This window comes from Ranitomeya variabilis, chromosome 2 (genome assembly GCF_051348905.1).
Source record: "Ranitomeya variabilis isolate aRanVar5 chromosome 2, aRanVar5.hap1, whole genome shotgun sequence".
NCBI classification, from domain to species: Eukaryota; Metazoa; Chordata; class Amphibia; order Anura; family Dendrobatidae; genus Ranitomeya; species Ranitomeya variabilis.
The window spans coordinates 3,688,057-3,701,636 of record NC_135233.1 but is presented as its reverse complement, the minus strand read 5'-3'; the positions used below and the strand labels follow the sequence as shown (position 1 = coordinate 3,701,636).

At 47.2% G+C, this 13,580-nt stretch overlaps 1 protein-coding gene across 2 annotated transcripts in view; it reads left to right on the top strand.

The window, feature by feature from the left end:
* PEX6 (peroxisomal biogenesis factor 6) overlaps window positions 1-13,580 on the top strand; it is an 86,270-nt gene that overhangs the window by 56,016 nt on the left and 16,674 nt on the right. For both annotated transcript variants that reach the window (XM_077281869.1, XM_077281868.1), the window contains exons 14-16: window positions 11,279-11,395; window positions 11,842-11,919; window positions 12,059-12,198. In XM_077281869.1, the coding sequence (XP_077137984.1) occupies window positions 11,279-11,395; window positions 11,842-11,919; window positions 12,059-12,198 (335 nt within the window). The remainder of the gene's footprint in view (window positions 1-11,278; window positions 11,396-11,841; window positions 11,920-12,058; window positions 12,199-13,580) is intronic.

Sequence of the window (13,580 nt, the reverse complement as noted above, 5' to 3'; positions counted from 1 at the left end):
GAGCGGTACTAGGATACGGGGGGGACGGGAGCGGTACTAGGATACGGGGGGGAGGGGAGCGGTGCTAGGATACGGGGGGGATGGGAGCGGTGCTAGGATACGGGGGGACGGGAGCGGTGCTAGGATACAGGGGGATAGGATCGGCGCTAGGATACAGAGGGATAGGAGTGGCGCTAGGATACAGGGGGATGGGAGCAGGACTAGGATACAGGGGGATGGGAGCAGGACAAGGATACAGGGGGATAGGAGCAGGACAAGGATACAGGGGGATGGGAGCAGGACTAGGATACAGGGGGATGGGAGCAGGACAAGGATACAGGGGGATAGGAGCAGGACAAGGATACAGGGGATAGGAGCGGTGCTAGGATACAGGGGGATGGGAGCAGGACTAGGATACAGGGGGATGGGAGCAGGACAAGGATACAGGGGGATGGGAGCAGGACAAGGATACAGGGGGATAGGAGCAGGACAAGGATACAGGGGGATAGGAGCAGGACAAGGATACAGGGGATAGGAGCAGGACAAGGATACAGGGGATAGGAGCTATTCTGTGATATACGGACGATAGGAGTGATACTACGATAGGAGCCAGCACACAGAGCCAGGATAAGGGGGTGATGCAGCAGACATACAGGGGATGGGCGAGCAGAGCAGGTATTCGTAATGCAGCATAATATAGAGGAACGTGTGACTGTTATATTAGCAGAATGGATGTAGTGGGCTCAGTGAGGGAGATTTGTGCTCTACTGCTGAGGATGAGGAGAACAAGAAGACCCAGCATGGCATCTCTAATCCTGAACCGGCAGTGAATTATCAGTGTCCTGACCAATGAAGGTGGAGTGGGCGGGGCTAGTACCGCCCATGAGGAAGCGGCATGACCAGGAAGCATGAAAACAACCAACATGGAGACCCTGAGCCAAAACCTGGAGGATGTGAAGATGGAAACAGAAAACTTAGGGGCATTTTTTATTGCCGTCCAGCACAAATAGTTTATAAATGAAGATGAATTTGGCGGTTGGGCAACCTCTCTACAAAAGAAAGAAGAAACCACGTTTGGTCTTAAGGTACCTTCACACTAAGCGACGCTGCAGCGATACAGACAATGATGCCGATCGCTGCAGCATCGCTGTGTGATCGCTGGAGAGCTGTCACACAGACCGCTCTCCAGCGACCAACGATGCCGAGGTCCCGGGTAACCAGGGTAAACATCGGGTTACTAAGTGCAGGGCCGCGCTTAGTAACCCGATATTTACCCTGGTTACCAGTGTAAAACATCGCTGGCATCGTTGCTTTTGGTGTCAAACACGACGATACACGTTGATCTGACGACCAAATAAAGTTCTGGACTTTATTCAGCGACCAGCGACATCACAGCGGGATCCTGATCGCTGCTGCGTGTCAAACACAACGAGATCGCTAGCGAGGACGCTGCAACGTCACGGATCGCTAGCGATGTCGTTTCGTGTGAAGGTACCTTAACTGCGCTCAGGAAAGCTTTATCTGTCAAAATAAGATAACTTTAATCAGTAACGTAAAGAGGACAAAATCAGAGTGGAAGAGTAGTGTTGGGGTGTACAGCGGAGGGTAATTTATCTGCCCTCAATCCTGCACCCAACCTCTGTTATCAGCTGTGAAGGGAGCATACAGTGCCTTGCGAAAGGATTCAACTCCCCTGGAACTTTTCAACCTTTTCCCACATATCAGGCTTCACACATAAAGTTACCAAATGTAACGTTTTGGTGAAGAATCAACAACAAGTGGAACACAATTGTGAAGTTGAACGAAATGTATTGGTTATTTTTAATTTTTATGGAAATTCAAAAACTGAACAGTGGGCGTGCAATATTATTCGGCCCCTGTAACTTTCAGTGCAGAAGTTCATTGTGGATCCCTGAATGATCCAATGTTGTCCTAAATGCCTGATGATGATAAATAGAATCATATAAATATATATATATATATATATATATATATATATATATATATATATATATATATATATATAAATATATATATATATAATATATTCGCAAGGCACTGTATATCACACCCTGGACACCGTCCACACACCCCGACACTACTCCTCAAACAAAGTGACGAGTCCCTGAGACATACACAAGTGTCCAGTGGCCACGAGGCATCTTGCTCTCTGAAAGGCTGTGGATAGAGCAGTAAGGACCCAACACTAGCAGTATCGCATCACTTCTAAATACACCGATAGCTGGTACAGCACAGGCGCGGCGGGCGCCATGGTCAAATGAATATCAGGAGAACAGCAAACAAATGAATTGTATACACAGTAGACATCCTGTCACAGATCACAGGGAGGATATTTGTTATCATCTCCACCGCTGACACCAATTTGTCATGAACCGGTGTTGGTTGGTTCCAGTTCCTTTCTGAAGGGAATTTATCTACACTCACCGGCCACTTTATTAGGTCCACCTGTCCAACTTCTTGTTAACACTTAATTTCTAATCAGCCAATCACATGGCGGCAACTCAGTGCATTTAGGCATGTAGACATGGTCAAGACAATCTCCTGCAGTTCAAACCGAGCATCAGTATGGGGAAGAAAGGTGATTTGAGTGCCTTTGAACGTGGCATGGTTGTTGGTGCCAGGAGGGCTGGTCTGAGTATTTCAGAAACTGCTGATCTACTGGGATTTTCACGCACAACCATCTCTAGGGTTTACAGAGAATGGTCCGAAAAAGAAAAAAAATCCAGTGAGCGGCAGTTCTGTGGGCGGAAATGCCTTGTTGATGCCAGAGGTCAGAGGAGAATGGGCAGACTGGTTCGAGCTGATAGAAAGGCAACAGTGACTCAAATCGCCACCCGTTACAACCAAGGTAGGCCTAAGAGCATCTCTGAACGCACAGTGCGTCGAACTTTGAGGCAGATGGGCTACAGCAGCAGAAGACCACACCGGGTACCACTCCTTTCAGCTAAGAACAGGAAACTGAGGCTACAATTTGTACAAGCTCATCGAAATTGGACAGTAGAAGATTGGAAAAACGTTGCTTGGTCTGATGAGTCTCGATTTCTGCTGCGACATTCGGATGGTAGGGTCAGAATTTGGCGTAAACAACATGAAAGCATGGATCCATCCTGCCTTGTATGGAGCATCTTTGGGATGTGCAGCCGACAAATCTGCGGCAACTGTGTGATGCCATCATGTCAATATGGACCAAAATCTCTGAGGAATGCTTCCAGCACCTTGTTGAATCTATGCCACGAAGAATCGAGGCAGTTCTGAAGGCAAAAGGGGGTCCAACCCGTTACTAGCATGGTGTACCTAATAAAGCGGCCGGTGAGTGTATATCCCACTTCCCAGATCCGGTTCGGAACTTGCAGCTCTCTGGCGCCCCCTTACCCTCAGGTCAGATTAGGTACTGCACCTAGAATAATTAGTCACCAGAAAGGCTGCCTGCTATGTACTGGCTATTGGGCGCGCTGCAGCAAGGGAGATATAACCCAGATTAGTAGCGTAATTCACTTCAAAGGGCGTGACAGTTCGTTATAGAGCAAGGAGAGACAAGCTAGTAATTTTATATATTTTACTCCAACAGATAGCAGTGTATACAAAAGGGTAAAAAGATATAAAATAAAACAAAATAAATATAAATATATATATATATATATATATATATATATATATATATATATATATACAGTTATATGAAAAAGTTTGGGCACCCCTATTAATCTTAAGCTTAATGTTTTATAAAAATTGTTTTTTTAGCAACAGCTATTTCAGTTTCATATCGAATATCTAATTGCCTAGAATACTACTTCCTGCAATTTGTGCCAACTTCCGTGGCTTTGTCCGGAGCTAATGTCCGGAGATAATGTCCGGAGATAATGTCCGGAGATAAGTGACGTCACCAGTGTCCTACACCCAGGCAGAGCACAGGGGCCCCAGGCAGCATATGGGGCCCCAGGCAGAGCACAGTGGCCCCAGGCAGAGCACAGGGGCCCCAGGCAGAGCACAGGGGCCCCAGGCAGCATATGGGGCCCCAGGCAGAGCACAGTGGCCCCAGGCAGAGCACAGGGGCCCCAGGCAGAACATGGGGCCCCAGGCAGAGCACAGGGGCCCCAGGCAGCATATGGGGCCCCAGGCAGAGCACAGGGGCCCCAGGCAGAACATGGGGCCCCAGGCAGAGCACAGGGGCCCCAGGCAGCATATGGGGCCCCAGGCAGAGCACAGGGGCCCCAGGCAGCATATGGGGCCCCAGGCAGAGCACAGCGATATTTTGGACCACTGTGCGGTGTTTCAGACCCCCTGTGTGATGTCTGGGGCCCTGTTCTTAAGTATATTAAAGATTAAAGTAACGTATATTAAAGTATATTATAGATCAAATTTGACACGTTTATGAGCACCATTGAGTGATATACTCAAGAATGACATAATTTTTCAACATTTTATGGTTTCAAACTGTAAACACTCAGAGTTTTTTTTACTTCAACCAGAAAACCTTAACGGTTCATAAAAAACTTGACTGTTCAGGATATGATAAAAGTCATAGTATTCTGAATCTTTAACTTATAAAGATACCTTTACATGGGGTGATTATTGGTTCCAGAGAGGCTTTCGGCCGATAATCGTACACATGGCTGGTGACAGGACAATACAATATAAACGTTCAAAGGTAAACACTGGTAACATTAAAATCTAATATATAATTGCCTAGAATACTACTTCCGGCAATTTGTGCCAACTTCCGTGGCTTTGTCCGGAGATAATGTCCGGAGATAAGTGACGTCACCAGCGTCCTACACCCGCTCAGGGTGGACAAAGATATATGCCTTCGTGGTGCGCGGCACTTTTCTGATTGGTTGCCGCCTGCCACGAGCGACCAATCACAAATGTGCCGTACTGTCAAGAATTGTCAAGAGCTGGTGAGTGCAGCCATTTTTTGTTCTTTCTTACTATTATTTATTAATTGTATTATTCTTACATTTGAATAAATAAAGTATATATGGATTCTAGACTCCCGATTCTTTAGAATCGGGCTGCCATCTAGTATCTAATAAGTGTTGGACACAGTAATGTTTCTGCCTTGAAATGAGGTTTATTGTACTAACAGAAAACGTGCCATCTGCATTCAAACAAAATTTGACAGGTGCATAAGTATGGGCACCTCACCAGAAAAGTGACATTAATATTTAGTAGATCATCCTTTTGCAAAACAACAGCCTCTAGTCGCTTCCTGTAGCTTTTAATGAGTTCCTGGATCCTGGAAGAAGGTATTTTTGACCATTCCTCTTTACAAAACAATTCCAGTTCAGTTAAGTTTGATGGTCGCCTAGCATGGACAGCCCTCTTCAAATGATCCCACAGATGTTCAATGATATTCAGGTCTGGGGACTGGGATGGCCATTCCAGAACAGTGTAATTGTTCCTCTGCATGAATGCCTGAGTAGATTTGGAGCAGTGTTTTGGATCATTGTCTTGCTGAAAGATCCATCCCCTGCGAAACTTCAACTTTGTCACTGATTCATGAACATTATTGTCAAGAATCTGCTGATACTGAGAGGAATCCATGCATCCCTCAACCTTAACAAGATTCCCGGTGCCGGCATTGGCCACACAGCCCCAAACCATGATGGAACCTACACCAAATTTTACTGTGGGTAGCAAGTGTTTTTCTTGGAATGCTGTGTTTTTTGGCCACCATGCATAACGCCTTTTTGTATGACCAAACAACTCAATCTTGGTTTCATCAGTCCACAGGACCTTCTTCCAAAAAGAAATTGGCTTCTCCAAATGTGCTTTTGCATACCTCAGCCGACTCTGTTCTTGCAGAAACGGCTTCTTTCGCATCACTCTCCCATACAGCTTCTCCTTGTGCAAAGTGCGTTGTATAGTTGACCGATGCACAGTGACACCATCTGCAGCAAGTTGATGCTGCAGCTCTCTGAAGGTGGTCTGAGGATTGTCCTTGACTGATCTCACCATTCTTCTTCTCTGCCTTTCTGATGTTTTTCTTGGCCTGCCACTTCTGGCCTTAACAAGAACTGTACCTGTGTTCTTCCATTTCCTTACTATGTTCCTCACAGTGGAAATTGACAGGTTAAATCTCTGAGACAGCTTTTTATATCCTTCCCCTGAACAGCTATGTGGAATAATCTTTGTTTTCAGATCATTTGGCAGTTGTTTTGAGGAGCCCATGATGCCACTCTTCAGAGGAGATTCAAACAGGAGAACAACTTGCAAGTGGCCACTTTTAGTAGCTTTTCTCATGATTGCATACACCTGGCTATGAAGTTCAAAGCTCAATGAGGTTACAAAACCAAAAAAAGTGCTTTAGTAAGTCAGTAAAAAGTAGGTAGGAGTATTTAAAACAAGAAAATGATAAGGGTGCCCATACTTATGCACCTGTCAAATTTTGTTTGAACGCAGATTGCACATTTTCTGTTAGTACAATAAACCTCATTTCAAGGCAGAAACATTACTGTGTCCAACAGTTATTAGATATATGAAACTGAAATAGCTGTTGCAAAAAAAAACAATTTTTATAAAACATTAAGCTTAAGATTAATAGGGGTGCCAAAAAATTTTCATATAACTGTATATATGTATGTGTGTGTGTATGTATGTATGTATGTATATATATATACGCACGCACGCACACACACACACACACACCGATTACAAATAAAAAGGGATTAATGGAAGGAAGTAGACTTACAGTTCTTTCATACAATTTCATATCACACCATGCGGCGCAGGGGAGGGATATGTCTGTGGTCTCCTAACATGACGACGCTCCCATTTATACACGGCCTCATCAGTGGTCTCCTAACATGGCGACACACCCATTTATACACAACCTCATCAGTGGTCTCCTAACATGACGACACTCCCATTTATACACTGCCCCGTCAGTGGTCTCCTAACATGACGACGCTCCCATTTATACACGGCCTCATCAGTGGTCTCCTAACATGACGACACTCCCATTTATACACGGCCTCATCAGTGGTCTCCTAACATGACGACACTCCCATTTATACACGGCCTCATCAGTGGTCTCCTAACATGACGACACTCCCATTTATACACTGCCCCGTCAGTGGTCTCCTAACATGACGACGCTCCCATTTATACACTGCCCCGTCAGTGGTCTCCTAACATGACGACACTCCCATTTATACACGGCCTCATCAGTGGTCTCCTAACATGACGACACTCCCATTTATACACAACCTCATCAGTGGTCTCCTAACATGACGACGCTCCCATTTATACACTGCCCCGTCAGTGGTCTCCTAACATGACGACACTCCCATTTATACACGGCCTCATCAGTGGTCTCCTAACATGACGACGCTCCCATTTATACACGGCCTCATCAGTGGTCTCCTAACATGACGACACTCCCATTTATACACGGCCTCATCAGTGGTCTCCTAACATGACGACGCTCCCATTTATACACGGCCCCGTCAGTGGTCTCCTAACATGACGACGCTCCCATTTATACACTGCCCCGTCAGTGGTCTCCTAACATGACGACACTCCCATTTATACACGGCCTCATCAGTGGTCTCCTAACATGACGACGCTCCCATTTATACACTGCCCCGTCAGTGGTCTCCTAACATGACGACACTCCCATTTATACACAACCTCATCAGTGGTCTCCTAACATGACGACGCTCCCATTTATACACAACCTCATCAGTGGTCTCCTAACATGGAGACACTCCCATTTATACACGGCCTCATCAGTGGTCTCCTAACATGACGACACTCCCATTTATACACGGCCCCGTCAGTGGTCTCCTAACATGACGACACTCCCATTTATACACGGCCCCGTCAGAGGTCTCCTAACATGACGACACTCCCATTTATACACGGCCCCGTCAGAGGTCTCCTAACATGACGACGCTCCCATTTATACACGGCCCCGTCAGTGGTCTCCTAACATGACGACACTCCCATTTATACACTGCCCCGTCAGTGGTCTCCTAACATGACGACACTCCCATTTATACACGGCCCCGTCAGTGGTCTCCTAACATGACGACACTCCCATTTATACACAACCTCATCAGTGGTCTCCTAACATGACGACGCTCCCATTTATACACAACCTCATCAGTGGTCTCCTAACATGGAGACACTCCCATTTATACACAACCTCATCAGTGGTCTCCTAACATGGCGACACTCCCATTTATACACGGCCCCGTCAATGGTCTCCTAACATGACGACACTCCCATTTATACACGGCCCCGTCAGAGGTCACCCAATGATTTATTTTGCAAAACTCGGAAGTTAAGCTATGATAGTAATAAAGATGAATGTGTGGCATCCCCACAAATGCAGAGACCTAAGACTCCCCCAGACCAAGCCACACAGCCCAAACGTGCCTTGGGGTCCTGGCGCGGCACCATCGGAGGTGTATTACCTGCCTCACCTGCTGCATTGTTCCCTCTTCTGACTTTTCTCCCCTTTGTGTGATCACACTAGTTTGATCCTGCATGTTGTGTAGCTTTGCCTCTTGGATTTGTTGTGGTGCCGTCCATTGGATGCATCTTATGTTTGTGGTAACAATGAGCCATAAAAATATCAAAGTTTCCCATAAAATAATGATGGAATAGTTTATTTTTCTCCATTTCACAGATGGTGTAATTCAGAACTACACCCATCCTGCAAAAGTCACGCCGTCATACGTCTGTCAGTACAAAAACAAAAGTTCTGGCTTTATCGAAAAGGAGAAAAATGAAAAGCAAAAATCGCCTGCGTCCTTAAAGGTTAATGCAGGGTGTGAAGGCCAACCATGACGCGGGCCTGTTGCCTAAGGACCCAATTAGTCATGTGTGATAATACACAGGCAGGGCCGGGTCTTTGTGGGCCCCAGGCGAACGTCTGTGGCCCATCTAACACATACCACGACTCATGATGCATAGATAAGAAATATAGCGATAGTACAATCCAAAGATTTCACTTCTTACATTACATGAGTGATATCTGTTGTAAACGCTACAATAGCTCAGAAACCGGTGAATCTGCACAGCACACATTGCGGGCCTTGGGGGGATAAAAAATGTTCATTTTAGACCGGACAGTAAAGCCCTCCATACAGTATTATGGGCACCACATAGTCCTCCATACAGTATTATGGGCACCACATAGTCCTCCGTACAGTATTATGGGCACCACATAGTCCCCCGTACAGCATTATGGGCACCACATAGTCCCCCGTACAGCATTATGGGCACTATAGTCCCCCGTACAGTAGGCACCATATAGTTCTACATATAGAATAAGCCCCATATATTGCTTCATACAGAAAACCGGGCCTCATATAGTTCTCCACACAGAATAATGGGCCATATATATTTCTCCATACAGAATATGGACCCCATATAATGCTCCATACGGAATAATTGAGCCCATATAATGCTCCACACAGAATAATGGGCTCCATATAATGCTCCATACAGAATAGTGGACCTCATATATTGCTCCATACATATAAAAAAAAAAGAAATATTGATCTCTCCTCGCTGAGCGCAGGTCCGGACCCCTCAGTGTCTCTGCACTGTAGGGACGTCATTGCACCGTCTGACCTGAAACGTTAGAGAGTCAGAATATGCGGAAGACCCCGGAGCGGAGTGTCAGAAAATAGAAATAAGTTCTGATTGCTTCAAGTACACATACAGAGCTCTCAGCTGCAGTTTCCTGTGCCTGCCAGCAGAAGGCTGAAATTATTAGCCTGCAGGCAACTCCCTCCCCCTGCTATATGGCTGTAATGTGAGCCCAGTGTGCCAACACTGGGATCGCTGAGGCATTTATATGGCTCTGTGCTGCGAACGCCAGTCTCTGTAAATCCCTCATTCCCCCTCCCACCTGATACTAGCTAAAACTGGTGCAGCCTGTTCCAGAAGGCATGGGACTCTTGTTCTTTTAAAGTTATGTATACTGGCACTGATCCGGGCTAGAGATATAAGGATTATATATTCCGGATGTCCAACGAGAGATCTATAACTCATTAAAATCGCTAGGAACTAAACCCAACGAGTTGCAAGGAGCAGATTTCTCCATAAGCAGGTCATGTATCTATGCCGTGTTTATACTTAAAAAGAACCCCTGTGACGTGGTGAACATCCTGATCATTGTGTCGTCCTCACACGAAGTTCATACAGCGAGTTATGTAGAGAAATGGTTTGTCATAACTTTAAGAAAAGGGAGGATTCAGCCTCTGAGTGAGGTCACCACAGGGGGAGTGCCTTGGTTTTAGGCTGGGAGATGAGTGAGTGAGACAGCGTCTTTGTCCTGGGTCTAGCTGCGAGACATATGTGATATGCACCTAGATGTGTGCCCCTCCTCCACAGCACACGGTCAGCCATGAGATGAAAAAACACGGTACATTTCGTTCATATCATTTCACCTTACTCCATTTTATTCGTAATTGTACTGTACATACGATACTTTTCTTTTTTATAATAACTTTCTATACTTCTGTAACCACTAACCTCACACACGGATACAAAGTATCCAAACACACCACTCACAAAATGAGTGTAACAAATTTTATTAGAAATATAATAAATAGAAAATGTAAACAACATATCACAATATCAAGTAAGCGGAAAGGGTTTTTACCCGAGTATATTGCACAACATAGGGTAAAGAGAATACATACAGGCTCTGGGATCATGTAATTTATGTCAAAATGCTAACACATCAATATGTACTATATAAGGCCTGACCAAACTGACCATAAAGTGCACAGTGCAGAAGCCTAAATCAATCAATGAATGTCCTGTAACTAACACATACCCATGTAGTACGCCCGTCCTCAGTGTCACAAACACCCCGACGCGCGTTTCATGTACCGCTTTCTCAAGGGGGAGAAGAAAAATGTGCGGTTCATGACAAATTGGTGTGAGCGGTGGGGAAGAGAAGTGTATCCTCCCCGTGAACCGTGACATGGAGGAACAGGGAGAGGTGAGTATTGCAAGTGCGAGGGCCCTGAGGAAGCAGAGGGACCCTCTCGCGGGCACTGGCACCGGGCTCCCTCAACTCAAGGGCTTCAAAGAGAGACGATTCCCCCCCTCACTCCAGGCCCCGGCACTTGTCCGGGTGCGTCAGGTGGTGACGCCTGCACACGAGCCCATTGATTAGTTTAGGGAATGGGGTGTCCAGATAATGTAAATGTTCCAAACGTTATATGCCGTTCCCAATGTGTGATACCACGGGGAGGGTTGTGTACACTCTGCTGTGTAATGTGAATGACCCCGCTCCGCTGTCTGTCTTCAGGGTGGTCTCCCAGCTGCTGGCAGAGATGGATGGGCTGCACTCCTCCAGGGACGTGTTTGTGATTGGAGCCACGAATCGTCCGGATCTGCTGGACCCGGCTCTGCTTCGCCCTGGAAGGTAACTCCCTAATGTGTGTCATCCTGCAGGGAGTCCTCCTCACCGAGCAGGACAGACAATGCTGCCGACGTCCCAGACGCGCTGCCGACGTCCCAGACGCGCTGCCGACGTCCCAGACGCGCTGCCGACGTCCCAGACGCGCTGCCGACGTCCCAGACGCGCTGCCGACGTCCCAGACGCGCTGCCGACGTCCCAGACGCGCTGCCGACGTCCCAGACGCGCTGCCGACGTCCCAGACGCGCTGCCGACGTCCCAGACGCGCTGCCGACGTCCCAGACGCGCTGCCGACGTCCCAGACGCGCTGCCGACGTCCCAGACGCGCTGCCGACGTCCCAGACGCGCTGCCGACGTCCCAGACGCGCTGCCGACGTCCCAGACGCGCTGCCGTGCTGTTGTATAATCTAGGGGTGTCTGATTCCTGAACTAATCTCTTACTTTCCTCCCAGATTTGATAAATTGGTCTATGTTGGGTTAAATGACAACCGTAACTCCCAGCTGAGAGTCCTGGAAGCCATAACACGCAGGTGAGTAATACTCCCATCATCGAGCTTTTTACCACAACCTGATGATAAAATAGTCTTTTCACTGTTTGAGAAGGAGGTTTAGGGTCCTCTTTCAGTGGTTATGCCTCATTGGGGGGTCTCATTACCTCATTTCTGGCAGGTTCTCTCTGGACCCTGCAGTGAACCTCGCTCATGTCTTACAATCCTGTCCTGCTGCACTGACCGGGGCCGACCTTTATGCGCTGTGTGCCGACGCCATGATGAGCGCCATCAAAGACCAGGTCCGACACCTACAGCAAGGTGAGGACAGGTGCTGAGGCTGGGGAGATGTCAGCAGGTGTCCACTTACAAGCAAAAATTATGTCTTCATACCATGTTAACCAATAGACGGAAAAATATTGCAATTTGAGAGTTCTCGGTGGTGTATTCCTTTTAATGGCTAACTGAGAAAATAGTAACAAGTAGCCGCTCTGGAGACTCCTCCGTCTCCTCATCAGGCTCAGTATGATGGTGTGAGGACAAGGGGATTTAATGGCATCTTACAATCCTCCTGAAAGCAGGTGTGGCTGTAACATGACACCTTACTCAGCAGGTGGTCCAGCCACACTAACTAGTTTCATAGCTCCTACATGAAGACCTCTTGTGGAGCCCATGTGGTGTAACCGCTTTATTCAGACACCTAGGATTTCACAAGGAGAATATTGACTTATCGTACATCCTAGCCACACACAGGTTACTTTTCAAGATCTGTTGAACGGGCCGAATGCCTTCCGTGGTTTCGATCCTTCCTAGGACCTCTGGGTGGGGAGACGTAGAGTGGCTAGTAGGAGCCAGTTATCAAAGCCTTGTTTGGTCTCAAGGCATAGCAGGGGCCCGGCTGGATCCAATAGCACCAAAACTTCCTCCCTAGGACAGTCCAGTAAGGAGTTATGGCTAGTGATGAGCGAGTATACTCGTTGCTCTGGTTATCCGAGCATGCTCGGGTGTTCTCCGAGTATTTTGGGTGTGCTCGGAGATTGTTTGAGTTGCCACAGCTGCATGATTTGTGGCTGCTAGACAGCCTGAATACATGTGGGGGTTGCCGGTTTGTTAGGGAATCCCCACATGTATTCAGGCTGTCTAGCAGCCGCAAATCATGCAGCTACAGAGACACAAACATAATCTCCGAACACACCCAAAATACTCGGAGAGCACCCGAGCATGCTCGGAAAGCCCAAGCACCGAGCACACTCGCTCGTCACTAGCTAGGACCTTAAGGTTTGGGAGTTTTCAGCTGTTTAATGCAAGGGGAGGGGATGTAGATCCAGCCCAGGGGGCAGGAGGGGAGTGACCGCAAGGGTTAAATGCTCCAGTAAAGCATTGCCTATTGTTTTTTTCTGGGGAGGTCACGATGACATATCATGTAGGTAGAAGTCAAGGAGCAGAGGGGACCACCAGCCTCCCACGTGGTAGCCCCTCTGGTATCTTCTGCATACTTTGTACTAACACTATTTGCATATATGTATAACCATTGTGTGTATATAGTGTATTGTCGGCCAATAAATATATCATTTACAATGGATGAGGAACCCGCCAGCATGGCCGAGACGCCGGTCTCCATGTACCTTGTGACCGCTCTTCAGGAGCCCGGGGCAGCAGCGGTGGTCGGGGTGCTTGCCGGATATAAAGTCCACTAGAAAGAA